General features: G+C 49.7%; 1 protein-coding gene across 1 annotated transcript in view; it reads right to left on the bottom strand.

The window, feature by feature from the left end:
- The window catches only part of FGD1 (FYVE, RhoGEF and PH domain containing 1), a 41,264-nt gene that overhangs the window by 9,222 nt on the left and 12,114 nt on the right, over positions 1-19,928 (bottom strand). The window contains exons 2-11 of the mRNA XM_066356143.1: positions 13,607-13,780; positions 13,129-13,306; positions 12,562-13,000; positions 11,224-11,313; positions 10,106-10,254; positions 8,085-8,241; positions 7,841-7,979; positions 862-920; positions 580-726; positions 101-193 (exon numbers count right to left, since the gene is read on the bottom strand). Of these exons, the coding sequence (XP_066212240.1) occupies positions 101-193; positions 580-726; positions 862-920; positions 7,841-7,979; positions 8,085-8,241; positions 10,106-10,254; positions 11,224-11,313; positions 12,562-13,000; positions 13,129-13,306; positions 13,607-13,780 (1,625 nt within the window). The remainder of the gene's footprint in view (positions 1-100; positions 194-579; positions 727-861; positions 921-7,840; positions 7,980-8,084; positions 8,242-10,105; positions 10,255-11,223; positions 11,314-12,561; positions 13,001-13,128; positions 13,307-13,606; positions 13,781-19,928) is intronic.

Genomic DNA, 19,928 nt, shown 5'->3' with positions numbered 1-19,928 from the left:
GCACGCACAGACTTGAGGTCAAAGTCAGAATGCCCTTGTTATAACCACCCAGCGCCGAGGCCCTACTTTGAGACCCCATTTCCCACCTCCTGGTGCTTACCTCCATGCCGTCTACATCAATGCGTGCCCGCACGCTAAACTTCTGGCCAAGGAGCCGCAGCCTGGGCACGCAGTAAAGGAGGCGGTCATTGAACTAGGAAGGAAAAGGTTTGCAATGTATGTGCGGAGGACTCAGGAGGGCTGTGGCCCAGCTCCCTACTGTTACAGAACTCCTAAAGTTTTATTACTGGGGACTCAGGCAATAGATGGAGAAAACAGCCCAGATTAGGGCACAAAGGATGCAGGGAAAGAGCCTAGGCAAGGGAGTCACTTCTTAGCTGGGTGACCTTGGGCAAGTCACTTCTCTCTCAGTCTTAGTTACATCATCTGTAGAAGAAAAAACATTCCTAGTGTAGGCAGTGAAAGTATAATGAGTTAATGGAGGAAAGACTGACTAACACGAGATGCAGTCTTGAGTGAGTACCAGGTCAACATGTGTGGGGGGCGTGGCCCACCCTCAAACCCACACCTGGTACTTACTAATATGAGGTATCGGTCTTGAGTGGTCCCATTCTTCGCTGACAGCTTAAGGATGTGGCCTTCTTTTATGAGCTCTTTGGTGGGGCTGACAATGTCTTCCTCACCTCCTAGCAGCTCATATACTTTCAGCAGCTTGTGCATTCGCTCCTGGCAAGACACAGTGAGCAGAAGGCAGGGTTGGGTGCTGGCCTCCCCTCAGATGCCCACAAGTTGCAAGTGCTCCAGGACAGAGACACCACAGATGGGTGGCCAAGGAAGGGCAGGGCTGGAAGGGCCACTCACCATTTTGCGGATGGCAGCATTAGAGTGCTCTGCTGCTGTGGCTATCAGCTCCAGAGACTCTGTGGGCACAGTGGGAAGTCAGATGGAAGACTAGCAGGGAAGAGGCTCTTAGGGGCTTCTTTGCTTCCTGAATACCTCCTCCTGGCCTGAGCATACCCTCGCCATCCTAGAAAGCACCATCCTCAAAGATGTCCATAGCAACATCACGTAAAATCAGAAACGATCTTAATGAATGCCCCAATCTCAGAGTCATAATACATGGACTAGCTAGCAGTCAATAGCATGCAAACATAAAAAGATGGTTACCATTAAAAATAACAATAGTTACACATGTAACTGGAAAGAAACATATTCATGTTTAACAAGTTGTATCTGGATCGTGGGACTACGGGTGGTTTTTATTGTCTTTAGAGTTCTCTGTATTTTTCATATTTTTGACAAAGAACTTGTTTTACTTTTGTAATCGAAAAGTCATATAAAGAAACAAAGAGATGATCCTATTCTTTGTCTCAATATTCTAATTATACTAAGAAAATACACGTTCTAAGTACAAGTACACTTTGATTGCAGTGGTGTTTATAACTGTCAAACTGGAAACAAAAATGTCCAACTATAGGGGTTCAGTTAAATTAATGTACACTCATATAATGGTCTACTAGGAAATTATGCTTATATAGGGTTTTTCATAATTTGGGAAATGCTCAGGATATTTTAAGAAAAGTAAAGAATACAAACATATATACTGAAAATTATTTATTTTTTACTTTTTTTTTTAGAGAGACAGACAGAGATAGAGACAGAGAGAAAGGGACAGGCAGGGACAGACACAAAGGAAAGGAGAGAGATGAGAAGCATCAACTCATAGTTGTGGCACCTTAGTTGTTAATTGATTGCTTTCTCATATGTGCCTTGACCAGGGAGGCTCCAGCCGAGTCAGTGACCTCTTGCTCAAGCCAATGACCTTGGGCTTGAAGCCAACGACCATGGGGTCGTGTCTATGATCTCATGCTCAAGCTGGCGACTCTGCGCTAAAGCCAGAAGAGCCTGCGCTCAAACTGGCGACCTTGGGGTTTCAAACCTGGGTCCTCAGCGCCCCAGGTTGATGCCCTATCCACTGTGCCACCACCTGGTCAGGCTATTCTGAAAATTCTTGATTTCACAAATATATATGTATAAAAAAATACCAGGAGGAATATGTCAAAATGTTCCTGTGCTTATTCTCTGGGGACTTCTATCACAGGTGATTCCCCCCATCTCTTTCATCTTTCCTATAATTTCCATATTTCCTGTAGTAACCAGGTATCATCAGGAAAAAATATTGACATAAGTCCCTATATATTTCCATACACTAACAAATCCTGCCCGTGCTTGAGGCCCAGCTGCACTGCACCCCGCTCTTGTCTGTACAGTGCTGGATTTTCCCACTCAGAAAATGTGTAATGGAGGAGCTCAGGTGATTCTGAAGAGGACGTATATGGGTGGCAAACTACGTCTTACTTTCCTAGGAGGCCCTCCCTCCATGACCAAGTCTTTGTGTCAAGACCTGTGGCCTCTGGCCCAGCTCAGGCCTTTCAGGCATCAGGCTCCAACCTCCAAGCACTCTTCCACCCTAGCCGCGGGAGGGAGATTTCTCATACATGGCTGGCGTCACTCCTCTCCTCAGATCTGCCAATGGATCCTATGCCTACAAGATAAGGACCTAGCCTTTTAGTCTGGCATTCAAAGCCCTTGGTGATCTGGCTTCTGCTGACCTCTCCAACGTCCTCTACTTGCCTCCCAACCTGTCCTGTCTTGCATCACCTGGCCAACTGTCCTTAGTCTTCTGGATTCAGCTCACCTCCTCCAGTAAGCCTGCCCTGAATTCCCAGGCTGGAATAGGACCCTGTCTGGTTCTCACATTCCCCTTAGCTCTACTCTGTCCTACTGGTCACACTGTGTGTTCACTGTGTGTTTATATGTACACGTCTGGATCCTGTAGTAGATCAGGAGCTCCCTAGAACGGAGTCAAAGCCCTACTACCCTCTCCAGGGCTCCCCAACAGATGCTTTGCATACATTAGCTTCTTCAATTCTCATAATAACCCTATAAGATATGTGTAATTGTGCTGTTTGTCCTACAGGGAAACAGACTCAGAGAGAAGAGGTAGCAGCCCTCGGTTGTCTACCTGGGAGGCAGCAGAGTTTACATCAGAGCTGGGGCTGCTCTCCCAGTTGTCCTTTCTCCTATACATTCTGCATCTCCTCTACCCCAGGGAAGGGAGCATGCTGGTCAGTGGAGGTAGGAGGTACCCAGGGAAGGGGACAGAAGGAAGACTCTGGCAAGCCGTGGGCTTACAAGCTCAGGCCTGCACTGGCTGCTGCACTCTGACTAGAGGCTTTGCTACCAGGATCTCTGGAGATCTCGTGTGGGAAACAGTCTGGCAGGGGTCCCGTGTGTGCAGGCTCTTTATGGAGGTTCAGTATGGGAATGTCAGTCCACGAATTCATCTGGGGTTTAACTAAGGAGCAGTTTTGGAAGCCTTGTAGAAGCTTGGTCTGGGGGCTTTGGTGGGGGTTGGTCTGGGCTTGGCAGTCTGGGACCATGACTGGAGTTCAGTCTTGGGCTTAGGGTAGGCAGCTCAGGCACGTTCCAGCTAACCTGGTTCGGGGAGCCCAATCTTGGGTCCAGGCACCAGAATTCAGTCTGGGAAGTAGAAAGTGGGGTTGTCAGTCTGGGGAACCAGAGATAAAATTCAGTGGGGTAGAGACCTAGAGGCACTTTGTGGGGCTCCCCTGAGTGTTTCAGTCTGAGCGGAGATCAGCTTAATCTTGGCCTGGGGAACAACATGGGTGTGAACTATGTGGGTCTACATATACATGGATTTTATTCAGTAAACTCTATAAATGTATTTTCTCTTTTTCATGCTTTTCCTAATGACATTTTCTTTTTTTCTACCTTACTTTATTGTAAAAATACTGTATATAACACATATGACATGTGTTAATCAGCTATTGATACTGTCTATTCTCATTCTGAGAAGCTCAGCAAACTGGACTGGGAAGTTCTTTCGGAGGGGGTGCATCTTTGGGCTCAGTGTGGGGAGCTCACTCACCCAAGCTCAAGCTCTGAGGTTCACTCTGGGGACACGGATAGAGTCGAGATTGGTACAAAGCAGGAACCTAAGTTTGGTGAACTCAATCTGGAGGCGGATTTCAGGGGTACTTAGTATGGACGGCGTTAGCCAGGGTCTTCAGTAATAAAAACAGCTAACAGTTATTGTGCCCTCACCATGTGCCCCAGGCACTGTGTTGAAAGCTTTACCTGGACCATCTCCTTTACCCTGCAGGCATCTCTTTGAGCCAAGTATCATTATCATTCCCACTGTACCAGAAAACTGAGGCCTGAGGCGAGGCCGAGCAGCTTGCCTAGGGACTCACAGATGGAAAAAGGGACTCAGTCCGGGGCTTGGTCTAGGGAGCTCACTTGGAGAATTTCAGTTTAGAAATATCAGTTTAGGGACCCAATGTGGAAGTAAAACTAGAGAACTCAGTCCTGAAACCTCAATGTGGACATGGGATCCTGTGGAGTTCATGGGCTCTGAGTGGAGAAAGGAGATGGGAGGCTTGTAGGAACCCCGGGAGCAGTGAGGTGTCCTCAGTTTTCAGTAGGGGGCTCAATCTGGAAATCTCAATCTGGTGGATCCAACCTGGGAGTCTCAATCCATAGATCTAAGTCTGGGAGGCAGAAAATGGGGGATCTGGTCTGGGGGAAGCCAGTCTGGGAGTTGAGACTGGGAAGAACAGACTTGGACCTTGGCACGGGTAGCTTGATTTGGGGGACCTGGGCTAGGAAAATAAAGTCTGAAGTTTCTGTCTGGAGCTCACTCTGGGCAGCTCTATCTCAGGGTTTCCTCTGGGGTTCATACGGGGGAACTCTAGGAATCCAGTCTGAGGGCTCAGTGGTCTCAGTCTGTGGGATGGATGAGTGTCAGTCTTTTGGGCTCAGGCTAGAAGTATCGGTCTGAGGGACAGTAAATGGAGGCGTTAACCTAGGATGTTAGGGTTGGCAATACCTGTCTATAGAATGGTGGCCAAAGAGATCAGGCTGGGGGCTCTTTTGGGGGAATCTCACTCTGGGACCTCAGACGGAGGGCTCTGACTGGGAACACCCTCTCAAGAGCGCAGGTAGGGAGATCATTCTGGAGGCCTAGTCTGGGATCTCAGTTTGGGAAAACCAGTGCGGGGATCTATGCCTGGGGCTTCAGACTAGGTTCAGCCTCAGGGCTCAGGTTAAAGATGTCAGTCCGTGGGAACCTGTGGAAGGCTTTTTCTACAGGTTTAGGTTCTATAGCTCATACTGGCACCTCAGTGGGGGCCCTCACTTGGGGAAAGACGTCTGTCTGTAGAGCTTAGCTATCAAACTTTCTAGATTTTTAGTTCTTTCTAGAGGTCCAGACTTAGGAGAAAAGTGCCCCATTTGGTAGGGTGGAGGGTGCTCCGTCTGGGACATGGACATGACTATCTTCCCGACTGTGGCTTCCCAGACCTCACGCTTTCTTGATGTTCTTCCTGCATTTAGGGCTGTTCCTTTCTAAGTCTCCTTTGCTGATTCCACCTCCCTTGGCTTTGTTCTTGGATCCTTTTTCTTCTCTATTTATACCCAGTCCCTTGGTGATTGTGTCCAGCCACATGGCTTCGCATATTGCCTATGAGCCAGTGGCATCTAGATCTCTCTCCCTGGGATTCTAGACTCGGCTTTGGCATGAGTCTAACTGGTAGTTCACTTTGAACAAGTCCAAAATCAAACTCCTAAGCGCATCTCAGAAACCATTACAACCAGCTAAAAAATTGCAAGTCATTCTTGACTTCTTCTCCTGAGCCGCACTCCCATCCCACCCTAGTTTCTTTAGTGCTCTGCCAAATACACTTGACCCTGAACAACATGGGTGTGAACTATGTGGGTCTACATATACATGGATTTTATTCAGTAAACTCTATAAATGTATTTTCTCTTTTTCATGCTTTTCCTAATGACATTTTCTTTTTTTCTACCTTACTTTATTATAAAAATACTGTATATAACACATATGACATGTGTTAATCAGCTATTGATACTGTCAGTAAGGCTTCCACTCAACAGTAGGCTATTTGTAGTTAAGCGTTTGGAGAGACAAAACTCTATGTAGATTTCTGCCTGCACGGTGGTTGGCACTCCTAATCCTACGTTGCTCACGGGTCTACTGTATAATATATATTGAATCCAACCATTCTCACTACTTCCACTATTACCGTCCTCATATAAGCCAACTTTTCACTTAAATAATTGTAAAAAATGCTTCTAACTGGTGTCTTGACTCTATCTCTTGCTCTCGGTCAGTACCTTTCCATGACTACCCTCCCTCCTCAGAATAAAATCCATCTACTGTACTTGTCTTTGCCTTCAGAGACTTTCTCCTCTCTCCAATACTGTTTCTACCATTCTAGCCTGACTTGTCATGTTCAGGTCACACTGGCCCTCCTGGTGGTCCAGAGATAAGCAAGCTGCCACCCGCTCCACTAACCTTCCCCTTAGGTACTCTGTACCTGCTGTTGCCTCCCTAATCAGTGCTCTCCCCTAATTGACGTGTGTCTCCTTTCTTGTTAGTCAGGTAGGATTCAAATATCTTCTATTCAGAGAGCCCCCCCCCCCCAGTTAGTTACATCACTCTCTTATTCTCTGAATTACACAGAGCACATATCTAATATTCTCCTGTGTATTCATTACAGTAAGTCCTCAAGGTCATCAATTGGTTCTTGGAACTGTGGAGAAATGATGTATAATGAAACCAGTTTTAGCACAGGCTATTTGATATAGGCAAGGCTTAAGTTCTTATGGCATCTCATCAACATTCTAATGAAATGGCATTGAAGAAAATGGCATTATTCGAGGACTCGCTGTACTTTTTGTTTGTCTATATCCCCAACTAGACTATATGCTCCCTAAGATCAAGGACCTTGTCTATCTGGTTCATCTTCATATCCCCCATGCCTAAGACAATATACAGAACAAGGAGGTGCTCAGTAAGTAGCTGTTGTGTTAATGAAAGAATGAGTAGAAATAACAGTCTGGGCAAGAGAAAGTTGGAGAGACTCTGGGGAGCACTCTTTGGGGTGTGACCCTGGAGGTGGGTCTCATACTACAGGAATCCGAATTAAACACGTTTCTAGTGGTTCAGTGGGAGGGGCTGTATCTCAGCCTAGACATCTAAACCTTGGAGGCAGTAAATACTGAGCCTAGTCTGGGGTGCTCAATTCTAAAGAGGTGATTCTGCTTGACCTGAAGTGGTGTAATGTATAAAGCATTGGCCTGGAATGCTGAGGTCGCCAGTTCAAAACTCTGGGCTTCTCGGGTCAAGGCACATATGAGAAGAAAACAAGTTGATGCTTCCTGTTCCCACCCCCCTGTAGAGAGGTGATTCTATGGGGTTCAGATGAGACTTGGAGGTTCTTTTGGCAGGTTCATTCAGGGTAGGGGCTAGCAGATATGGAGTGGAGTTCTAATTGTGGAGGATGGAAAATCAGAGGCTCCATGAGCTCAGTTGTGGAGATTTCAGTTAAAAGAGTTCAGCCTAAGGGGTCAGTCTGGGCTCTCAGCTTGGTGGCTTAGTCCCTCTGGACTTGGGACTTCATTTGAGGATAAATCTAGGGGTCAGCCCTGGCATCTCGGCCTGGGAAACAGGTGGCTGGCTTCCTTGAGGGAATCATTCTGGGTATGCCTCCCCCCCAAAAAAACTCTGTCATTCCAGTTGGGAACTTCAGACTGGGGGACTCCTGAATGTTCTGTCTGGGTCCTCAGGCAGAGATCTCAACCTGGAGATTCATCCTGGGGTCTCACTCTAGAGCCTCAATGTGGGCCTTTTCGTTTGGAGATCCTACTCTAGGATTTCAATTATGTGGCAATGGAAGGCTGACCCTGTGAATGAAGTCTTGGCTGGGGGCTAGGCCCAGGTGTGTGCACTCACTTTGAGCATCCTTGCTGTCTGGGGAGCCATGGGGCAGCTTTAACAGATAGTCCTTCAGAAGCAGCTCATAGCGGGGGATGCGCTGTACAGGCTCCAGCATGTGGTGCTGCAGTGTCAGGTTGCCACAGGCTTCCTCCTTCTGTGACAGGCAGAGGCAGAGGGGCTCAGATCCGGCCACAGACCTCCCACTGGGTCACTGCAGACCTCTCCTCCCCTATCTTCCCCGTCCATCTTTGCCGTTTACCTGCACCTCATGGATGATCACTTTAAACTGGGTGGAGCGCTCTGTCCAGGTGTTGACCAGCTCCACGGCCCGGTCGAAGTTTTTCACGTACTCGCCATACATCTTGAGGAAGGGCGCCAGCTTCTGCAGGATGTCTCCAATGCGGGGGTAGCGGTCCCTGGGGTGGGAGCAGGGGCTGACATGGTCCTGCTGATCCTTGTCCCCCAACGTCCCTCTCACCCCATAGGTCTCCAGCCCCAGGCAGAGACCTATGAGGTCTCTAAATCCTAGAAGTCTACTTCTCAGCCAGTCTGCTCCTTTGGAAATTCTGCTTATATTATAGGGCAATTAGGCCAAGAGGCTCAGCTTACCTGAGACTATGGCCTGGGCTGCCACCTGCCCCAACTCTGCATTGTTCAAGCACCAGAAATGTCATGTCTTGGAGTACCTGCCCTGACCTACCTGCAAGGACCACTTTGTACCCTGATTCTGTACCAAGTCTTGTGCTGAATGATTCTGGGGACACCAATGAGTCACACTTAGTGGAGCCCCGAGAGGGTCTGGTAGGGCAGGCAAAGTGACCAGGCCTGGTCACCCTCCTCAGGAGTCTCAATTAGCTAGGGGGCACACAGGGCTGTGCCTGGTCCAGCCTTCAAGGGTCACAGTCAGTTGTAGAAATGTAGGAATTGGCTTAGTGACAGCCCTTTCTGGTCACTGTCTGGTGAGGGGGACATATCCTGTAGGTGTGGGGAGTGGAGAGATGATTTAAAGCAGGAAATGACATGATCTGATTATTGTTCAGAAAGACCATATGACTCTAAAGGATGGATTGGAAGAGGAGAGCCTGAGGCCAGGAGATCGCCTGTCACGCTGCCCTTCTACCTCAGTCCTCAACTCAGGCATCACCTCCTCCCTGGGTCCTTCTCTAATCTGCCAGGCTAGGTTTGGTCCATTTTTCTGGATCCCCCCAGTCTCCTAGTCTGAGCTCTGTCATAGCACTAATAAAACAAAACAAAAACGGCCCTGGCCGGTTGGCTCAGTAGTAGAGTGTCAACCTGGCATGCAGGAGTCCTGGGTTCGATTCCCAGCCAGGGCACACAGGAGAGGTGCCCATCTGCTTCTCCACCCTTCCCCCTCTCCTTCCTCTCTGTCTCTCTCTTCCCCTCCCGCAACAAGGCTCCATTGGAGCAAAGTTGGCCCGGGCGCTGAGGATGGCTCTGTGGCCTCTGCCTCAGGTGCTAGAATGGCCCTGGTTGCAACAGGGCAACGCCCCAGATGGGCGGAGCATCATCCCCTGGTGGGCGTGCCGGGTGGATCCCGGTCGGGCGCATGCGGGAGTCTGTCTGACTGCCTCCCTGTTTCCAACTTCAGAAAAATTTAAAAAAAAAATTAAAAAACAAACAAACAAAACAAAAACAAAAAACAATAAACAGCCCTTGCTGGATAACTCGGTTGGTTAGAGCATTTTCCCAAAATGCAGAGGTTACAGGTTTGATCCCTGGTCAGGGCACATACAGAAACAGATCGGTGTTCCTTTCTTTGCCTCTCTTTCCCTTCCTCTCTCTAAAATCAATAAAACAAACATTTAAAAAAGTAACAGCAGCTCACATTCATTGAGCACTTATTATATAACGAGTACTATTCTAAGCTCTCTATATGGATCAACTAATTTAGTCCTTGAAACAACCCTACAAGCTAGGCTATTATTGCTACCCTTATTTCATGGAGAGGAAACTGAAGCACAGTAATTTAAGAAACCTAACATCACAAAGCTACAAATGGCAAAGCTGGAATTTGAACCCAGCCAATTTGGCTTTCAACCTCATACTCTTAAGGGTTCTGCTATTCTGTTATAATTTAATGAGTCCTGGACTGTGTTTCTAGTCTGGGAGGGCCTAGAAAGCAGAGCTTGGGTCTGATATTCTTTCTGTAAAGGCAGTAAGAGGCAAAGGCAGGCAGGAATGAACCTGTGCACACATCTGGTGTGGGCTCAACAGGCAAGTGGACAGGGGGTCGAGGAGCCTAGATCTGGGGCCCCTCACCATTCTTCCATGCGCTTCTCTAGCTCAGGTAGCAGGAACTGCTGGTGGAAGCAATAGATGGAGCAGATGTTAGAGAAGATGCCGTGGACAACGTCAGCAGGGAAGGAACTGCGGTTCCGAGCTTCTTCCAGCAGCCGGGCACAGAACACCTGTAGGGCAGGGCAGGAGTGCTCAGCCCAGCTGGACCTGGGGCTTAGCTAGGGGAGGGGCAGCTTGCAGGGGAGGGCAGTGTGTGTGAGTGGGTCTGTGGAGGGCAGTGTGTGTGAGTGGGTCTGTGGAGGGCAGTGTGTGTGAGTGGGTCTGTGGAGGGCAGTGTTTGTGAGTGGGTCTGTGGAGGGCAGTGTTTGTGAGTGGGTCTGTGGAGGGCAGTGTTTGTGAGTGGGTCTGTGGAGGGCAGTGTGTGTGAGTGGGTCTGTGGAGGGCAGTGTGTGTGAGTGGGTCTGTGGAGGGCAGTGTGTGTGAGTGGGTCTGTGGAGGGCAGTGTTTGTGAGTGGGTCTGTGGAGGGCAGTGTGTGTGAGTGGGTCTGTAGACCTTCGGGACCAGCATGGTCTGGAGACTGAGGGGAGAGGGAATGTAGTTAGGTTTACATGCACGGTTGGATTTCCGGTTGTCAAGATCAGGACCTGGAGGTCGGTACTGGAACAATGAGGAGTCAGGACTAGGGTCAAGGTCAGGATTAGACTGAGGGTCAGAGAGAAGGCTGGAATTAGATCTGGTAGTTTAGCAGATACTTTTAGTGCCTACTGTGTGTCAGGCAGTGAAGATAGCAGACAAAAATCTTTACCGTTAGTGCTTCTAGTGGATTTGGAGTCAGGGTTAAAATGAGGTTCAAGGTCTGGTGTACAGCCAAGGGTAAATTCAGGATCTGGGTCAGAGTCACAGTCAGGACAGGTATACTTGCCCAGGGTTAGGAATGAGGGTTGTGGGACAAAGATCAAGGTTGGGGCCATACTCAAAGGTGACTTCAAGGACAGGAGGGGGGTCAAGGTCAGAGAAGAGTCTTACTGCTTCTCTAGATTCTGGCCCCTATGGTAGAGCTAGGCTCTGGTCTATCACTTTCTTCTTGGCATTCAGCTATCAGATACTAAGGCCCTGGGACCCCTGAGGGGCTATTCACCTGGTCTAGGAGATGGAGCCTGGAAACGTAGGCCTTCTCAGTTTGCAGGAGCTCATTGGCAATGTGGAACACCTTCTGTTGCACAGTCAGCTGGAAAGGAGAAGAGGCAACCGCTGACCAATCGTCTTGTACCCTAACCCTCACCCAAGCCCCCAGAATTCTTGGAAGAGTTCAAATGCTACTCTAAGTCTAATGTCACTCAGAGATCACCGTACCTCCCACTTCTAGACCTATAAGGCCCCTAGCTGCATCCCTGACTAGCCAGTGTATCATAAAAGCCACCTATAATTCAGATGTCATACGCTCCTTCACTCATGCGCCCAGTGATCTGCTCTCTCATTCAGCATAGTGCAGTGATTAGGCATGTGGGTCAGGAAGTCAGACTTCCTGGGTTCAAATCCAAGCTCTTCCATACATTAGCTTGCATAAGTTGTGCAACTGCTCTGTATTTAAGTCTCATTATCTACACATACAGATAATAATAGGGCCTAAATCCATTTGTAATTGAGACAATTAAATGACTTAACATAAATAAAACATAGCAGACTACAGATTAAGTAGTCTATAACTTTTAGTTATTCACCCACTCAGTACAGTCAGCAAAGGCTTGCTGGGTATCTGGGGTGGGAGGAAAACACAAAAGTCTACAAATGAGTAAAACTCATTGCGTGTTGGCTCAGTCCTGTTCGTTGGCCATGTATCTGCTGAGTACCTGGCCTCAGCTCCCACTCTTAGGCTGGGTTCTGGGAGAGCAGGCATCTTGATTGTGACCTAGCGATGCCTTTGGAAGCAGTGAGAGGCTGCCGGGCCCAGAAAGAGGTTCCTGCTGCTGAAAGCCTTCATCCCCGGAGCCTCAGGTTCCTTAGGGACGAGCTCGTGGGCCCCTCATGACAGGAGTACACCTGTCATGAAGTCTCTCTGGACACGAGACACTTCCTACTTTACAAGTAAGGAAAATGAGGTTTGTGGTGAGAGAGCAGAAACTTGCCCAACATCGCCTAGCTATTAAGTTTGGGATTTTCCAGCTAGAAAGGACTTGACAGATTCCCACCCACGATGCTGATCTTCAAGATGGAAAAACCGAGGCCCAGCTAATGGGCCTGATGAGGGTAGAACAATTTTTCCAAGTGGCCATTTTGAAGTCACAGTGATTGGGGTGAGGAGCAGGGGTTTGCTACCCACATTTAGTACCGGGGGGACAGGGAAGCCCGATCTCATGAAAGGAAACACGCTTTGTTTGGGGAAGTACTGAGCTAGGAGAAGAGCCAAGCGGACCAGTCAGGCTCCTGGTTTCTCCACCTGGTCTTGCCACCGAGTGAACATGGGTCAGGTCAGTACCTCCACAGACTCCTGTCTCTCCATCAGGGGCACTGGGAGTTTTCTGTCCTTCTCATCCTCCTCCTCGTCGTCCTCCTCCTCCAGGTCACTATCAACCTCCTGGGAGCTGGGCCGGTGGGGGTCGGCCAAAGCAACAGGGACACTGGCCAGGGGAGGGGGCCCGGGGCAGAGGCTGTGGCTGGGGGGTCCATCATCACTGACGAAGCAGGTCTCCTCGCTGTTGGATGGTGAGCTGATGCTGTCAATGCCGCTGTCCCGGTTGGGCACCTTCTCACCATCCCGTGGCACAGGAGCCAGCAGGAATAGGCAGCGGGAGGCCTCACCCTCAGGGAGCTGGGGCGCTGGTGGCTGCAGGGGTGGCTGTGGCAACATGGCTGGCTCTGTGGGACCTGGGCTGGGGCCAGGAGCTGGCCTATCCGAGGCAACAATCACAGGCTCTCTGAGGCGGGCGGTGGACACACAGGGAAGCAGGGTATGAGCTTGACTGAGAGGCCTGTCTTACTTACAACTGTTCTTCCTATTCCGAGCCCTCCCCACCCCCCTGGGCCCCCCAGGGACCCGGCTCACCTTTCAAATTTCTCAATCAGCGAGGATACTGCTGCAGAACTGGGGCCAGCCTCCGACCTGGGAGCCAGGCCCTTGGCCACTCGGGGGTCTGCAGGCAGTGGGCGCGATGGTGGAGGGGGGATGGGCTCATGAGGAGGGGGCATCCGGGGCATCTGCAGGTAGCTGGGCTTTGGGGGGACTGGAAAGGTGAACAGAGAAAAGAGAGAGATCTCAATGAGCTGGGTTTGGATGAGGCTGTCAGAGCCAGGCCACAAGCCCCACCACAAAGCCCCAGTCTGCACCTTTGCCGGAGGGAGGCACAGAGCAGGCCTAAGGTGAGATCCCAGTATGCACACATCAGCTCCAAGCCACAGCCTTCTGCCCCTGGACCACAGTGCTTCCTGTTCTAACATGCCCTCTCCTCTGCCATCAGCCAACCTTTCCCTTCCTCTGCCCCCTCCTCTGGGCCATTTCTTTGCCACTCTCTGGAATAACTTACCCTGTGGCTTTGGGCCCGGTGCCCGCTTCAGTGGTGAAGGACGCTGGCTGGGGATTTCAGTAGGGGGTCCTGGGTCTGAGCGAAGCCGCTGGGGACCTTCCGGATGAGGCTCAATGCTCTGGCCAGGGTCAAGGGACAAACTTTTAACCAGCATCCGGTTTCCCTGGTGCAGCCCTGCAGCAAAGGAAAAACTGGGTGTGAAGCAATTGGCATTACTGCCAAGGGGGCTGGGGAGTAGCATCTTTTATCAGGTATTTGGGGTATTGAGTTTCCCTGAGCCCCTTTCCTGGCCACACTGCCTTTCTGGGGAGGGCCCCATCCACGCCCTCAGATGGGGAGTCAGGCCTAGGGCTGTGACTGGCAGTCTTTATCACTCGGCAAGACCTTTGACAACACAAGAGTTCTTTGTGATCAATACATTGATTCCTCAAATGTCAGTAGGCATTATTTACTTGAGAGTTTAACCAGGTGGGGGTGGGAGTAAACACTCTATATTTGCTTATGTGTTTCCAGGCCTTGTTTATATAGCCAAAGTGGGTATGCTCAGCCTAAACCATACTTTACCCTTTTTCTTAAGGTCCTAAGGATATGTGGACTTCTTTATCTACAATTTTATATAGCTCAGTGTCTGGTAAATGATAAAATCGTTTATCTCATGAGCAAGAGTTTTGGTTCTTAAAGTCTCAGCATCACACACACACACACACACACACACACACACACTCTTTAAGTCACAAGAATAGCTTTAAGACAGCAACAAATTCAGAAAACGGGAGGCTTTTTCGCACTGTCCCTCTTGCCTCCCTAAACCCACTTCTGCCTTTGGTCCTGGCGAGCGATGATCACACTTGGGAGAGAAAATCTGGTCTAGCCGGCAGTAAGGGACCCTCCCGGCAGTAAGGGACCCTCCCTCCAGGGGACGGCATGCCCTCAGGGAAGGAGTGTGAGGCTCAGTCGGGCTGGGCAGAGCGGTTGGGGGATTCAGGTGATTAAGAAGTCAGTGGAGGCCACAGCAGAGAGGGCAAGGCCTGGATGGCAGGCTGAGGAGTGGGGTGACCATCCTGTGGGCAGAAGGGAGCCATAAAAAGGCTGTCGTGTAGGGAAGGATCCAGGCAAACAGGTTTGAGGATGAGCAAGCGAGAGGCAGTCGAGCTCCCACTTGCATATGGAGTCGGTTTTGCAATGCCATAGCCACGTGGCTTCTCACAGCCACAGAGGGTAATGTTATCCTGTGTCACAGTCTCATACACGACCAGTCACAAACAGGCCAACTCAGTCACAGAGTCACATGGTATTATTTTACTGTGTCACACAACTGCAGAGCCACATAAATTAAAACATTCAGTCACATGCCGTCATGCTCCTGAAAAGCTGGTCATATATAGTCACAAAGACCCACAATCATGCCTGACAAATGGTGGCACAATGGACAGAGTGTTGACCTGGAACGCTGAGGTCCCAGGTTTGAAACCCTGAGGCTGCCGCCTTGAGCATGGGATCATAGACATGACCCTATGGTCACTTGCTTGAGCAAAGGGTCACTGGATTGGCTGGAGCTCCCGGTCAAGGCATGTATGAGAAGCAATCAATGAACAACTAAAGTGATGCAACTACAAATTGATTCTTGTCATCTCTCTCCCTTCCTATCTGTCTCTTTCTCTCGTAAAAACAAAACAAAACAAAAAACCCCACAGTCACAACCTCATGAGTTATCACACAGCCTCATGTATTGCACATGCCGGTGAACATGCTCATTTACAGTCACAAAGACACAGTCACACGATGCAAGCTTACCATTTCACAAACAGCTTCTCACAATAATCACCCAACCATTTATTATCATATACCCACTATATATGCCTCAAACATGGTTCTACTGAGTCACAAAGATATGCACTGTCATTTATACTGTTTCACAATTTCAGGACAAGAGTACCATACCATAATATGGTGTCTCAGGTTCATATACCTGCAAATAGTTCACACAGTCACAAAGACTATAGCCACACAGCGTCATCATGTCATATCAGACACAACCTCAGGACAAAATCACATATTGCCATGTACCAGAAACACAAAGACATAATCACAGACACATGGCATAACTAAGTCGTACACATGAAACAAACATGTCCATGATGTCCTCGGCTCTTAGGGGCTCAGACACACACACACACAGACACACACACACACACACACACACACACACCCCACTTGCCTCTTGGTCTAATAAGTCTTATGGCCTCTCTTACAAGAATACAGCTAAACACACACAGAGACACCCTACAGAGTCACACAGGCTGAAAAAGAGTTGCAGGGAATTTGAGGCCTCCCAGTCCTAGAGGGAAGGAGTAGCCCAACACCCACAGGTCCTGCAGCTTCCCTGAGTCCCTAACGCCACCCTGGTCACAGTCCAGACACAGAGACCCCAGTGGACTCAGGCCATGGTTCCCTCCCAGTCCCCATGATTGAGTCCCCTCCCCCCACCCTGTACCTTGCTTTGGGTACAGTTTCCTCACTTCCTTTCCCACCTGAGCTGGCAGGGCCCTGGCTGGGAGGGAGGAGGTGCTGCTCTCAGCTCAGCTGGGCTGAGCATCCAGCCCTACACAGCACAGCCTGGCCTGGTCCTGCCCTACCCTTCCTGGGTGTGGGGTTGAGCTTTGGGGACCGAAAGCCAACAGGGTCTTTGCAGTTTAGATTTTTGGGGGACAGAGGTGTGGGGAACTGGCAGTAAGCTGACAGTCTGCCCAACCCCCCACCTCACTTGTTCTGTGAAGTTGCTAAAGGCTATTTTTTTCCACACCTTCATGTTAACTGTGGTGCTGGATTGTTTATACTCATCCTATCCTCACTTCCTCAGAAAGACTGGAGGCAATCCTTTGTTTTGTGAAGTTAAGATGTTATGTATGGTGGGGGTTTTCTGCACTTGGGAGAATTCTTAGGTTGCCTTAGAAATGTAATAAAAAATCTCTTTGATTTGCTAATGAACTCACTTTGCCCTATAAAGAAAGCAGATAGACAGGGAGGGTGGAGAGTGAGCTCTGTTCTTGCCATCAGCATTGCAGAGGCCTCCCAGTCCCATCCTTTTCCTTTAAGCCTATTTTCTTAATTCCGCACCCGTTCCCACTCAGGACCTGGAATTACTAGCTGTGCTGGTTCGCAGCAGTTTAGGAGGATGAATCACCTGGAGGGTGGCACATGAAGAGACATAATTCGAGAGACATATGGCCAGAGAAAGTGAGAGACAAACAGAGTAGCTGACAGGGCCAGAGGTCCAGAATTAAAGTCAGGCACTCCACCACGGAGAGACTGCACTCAGAGATACACACATAGGTGATGGGGTCCCAGGTGCCCCTATTCTGCCTTCACAGGCCTGGAGGAACCAACCTGGCCTTATCTCCACACCTCAAAGCAGCTAGGTCTTCCTAGGCAAGCCATCTCCACCCAGCTTGTACAGGGTAGTGGGGCCCATGGCTGGGGCTTCTCTCCCTTTGCTGCACTGTTTGTCCTAGGAATAGGGTGACCATACCACCCCCATGGTCCTGCTGTGGCCCAGCCTCTGTTCCCTCCTCACCCATCTCACCTGGGAGCCCACAGATAAGCCTGCCTCTCCTTTCTCTCTGACTCCGTTCAGGCAGCCTTGCAAAATGAGAAGCTGAATGAAATTCAGATATTCTGGGACACCCTGGATCCCCAGGTGAGAGGGGCAGGGATTTTCAGCCCAGTTTTTAATGAGGAGATGAAGACAAAGAGAGGGGCAATGACTTGCTCAAGATCACACAGCAAGTCAGCAGCAGACTTTCAGCACACTGGTCCTAGAGTGGACTCCTTTCTTAACCATGCTCTCCATAGCGAGGCTGGAGAGGAGCGGAACCACGGGGAGCAGGGGTGTGGACTTCAGTGCTCGGGAAGGGGGAGCTGCAGTGTGGCTGGGGAGAGCACCGCCCCACGCCCACCCACTGGGAGATGAATAACGGTTCCAGCTCAGGAGCCCAGGCCAAGCAAGGCTCCACTGAGGGAAAGAAGATTCAAAATCCTTCCCTGTCCTATTTCAATGCCTCCCCCATCCCTCTGCCTACATTTCCCTGTCCCGTTTTCCCTTGGCGTGCCTGTTGGCCCCAGGTCTCGCTCCGTCCAGGTGTCTGCATGAACCATCAACTCAGGTCATGCCACTTACCTGCAAAAGAATCTTCTGTGACTCCCATGGGGAAAACAGGAAATTCTCAGCTAGGCTTCCATGGCCCCTCATGACCCGCTGGACTTTCTGGCTTCTCTTGCATTCATTTAATCCCCCAAATATTTCTGAGCTCTGCTCCGAGTCTGGAAAAGTCTGTTCTGGGGGATATAAAAATCCTATCCCTGCTCGATGGGAGCTCCCAGGGGAGGCCCTCCCCTTCCTAGATACCACAGCCTTTCCCACTTTTCCATCTCTGCCCCACCCGGCTAGGGCCTGCTTTGCTTTTCTCCAGCCCATTTTTTGTGGTTGATAATCCACAATATTCTCTCACACACGCAAGCACACCCGCATCTACACACCTGACAAGGTCCTCCACCAGCACTGCCCCCTCTACTCCCGGGTTCAGCAGAGTCCGCAGTGTTCGTTCATCGGAGCAGAGGCCACAAAAGCCCCCTCCCCACACACACACAAAGTCACACCACCAAACCTCATAACACTTCGTGAAAACGTATCCAGCCACAAACCAACTGTGCACAGTCCTCAAAGACCCAGTGAGAACCTCAGAGCTGTTCACAGGTCCCTGTGCAATATGCTTGGCACACCGTACACGCATCCAACCACTGCTACCACTAGGGCGTCTCTCATCATCCAAGGGAAGCACACCCTGGGCACTGCCCCAGCACTGCTGTGGGGTGGAGGGAGGTGCGGCTTTGCATCCCGACAGGCCCCCAGCAGTCTGGAGAACAATCTTGGCCCTGACCTTCAGAGAGCTCCCAATCTCCCCAATCTCCAGGACAAGAGACCCTCATTCAGGAGCAGCTCAGCGCGGCTCAGGAAGTGCAGGGGAGGGGAGGCCGGCCACAGAGTGGCCAGATAAAATACAGGCTGCCCAGTTAAATTTGAATTGCAGAAAAACAAGGAATAATTTCTTAGTGTAAGCATGTCTCATGCATACTTATGCTCAAAACTTACTATGCTATACTAAAAATTATTTGTTGCATCTCTGAAATTCAAATCTAACAGTACTTTTTTGGGTGAAGTCTAGCAACCCTAGTCAAGGAGGGCTTCGAGTGAATGAAACAGAGACAGACTTTCAACCCCCAGATGTTTGTCCACTTAAGCCTCAGGCAAGCTGTGGACTCTGCCCTGTTAGCCTGCAGTGGGCTCCTGAATGCTTGTGACAGTGCCATGATTTCAAGGATAACCTTGAATCTTGTATTATTTACAAAAAACTAAGACAATAATTAAAAACCTGTGGTACTTGGCTATTCCAAAGAAGGGTGGCGTGATCACATATGATGACTGCACAGCATGGGTTAAGGTGCTGCAGCACCTTCATTAGAAACATCTGGTTCAGGAGTCACACAGCAGTTAAATCCCAACATCCCCATTTACCAGCTGTGTAATCCTGGGCAAGCCAGCTATTTGAGCCTCAGTTTTCTCATCTGGAAAATAGGGTAATAATAACAGCTCCCTGGTTTGGGGAGTCCATGAGACAATGAAGGGAAACAGCATAGTGTCCCTGATCCACAGAGCAATGAGTGTTAGACTTGAAAGCCACATCCACAGAGACACAAAATTACTCACACAGATATATGTAAACCCGCCCGCCACAACCCAACACAAAACTATCGACACAGGGAGAAACACAAGCAAACCAGCCAGACAGACACTGACTGAATCTAGCCCCGCTCTCCACAACAGCTCCTCAGCTCGGGGTGGGATTCCTACCCGAGGCAGGTGGCAGTAAAAAGACAATGATGCCCCATCCCTCCCCCGCATCAAATTCAATGAGCTATAAATCATACAGAATTGTGAAATAAGTGTTAAAAATATAACGGAATTTTGAAGTTTCCCATGACACCTTATTGTTACTGAAATAGAAAAAACATTCCAAAAATTGTTTCTGGTTGCTTCAAGTCCCTGCGTGGTAGGTGTCCTGAGCACATGCTTCTGGGTTTACTGGCAGAGCAGCTCTACCTTGAGCTGGTCTGAGGACAAGGACTCCTTCGGCTGCCCATTCCCAAGGGAAACAGCCCTTGCTTCTCCCTCAGCTCTTTCTGGGAGTTTCAGCTCCCAGCTTTCCCCCTTCTTGGCCAGAAGAACCCCCTTTTCCCAGCTGTAGTCTTGGCTTAATCTCAAAAC

This window comes from Saccopteryx leptura, chromosome X (assembly GCF_036850995.1).
Source record: "Saccopteryx leptura isolate mSacLep1 chromosome X, mSacLep1_pri_phased_curated, whole genome shotgun sequence".
NCBI classification, from domain to species: Eukaryota; Metazoa; Chordata; class Mammalia; order Chiroptera; family Emballonuridae; genus Saccopteryx; species Saccopteryx leptura.
The sequence above is the reverse complement of the archived record's forward strand: the minus strand, read 5'-3'. Positions and strand labels throughout refer to the sequence as shown.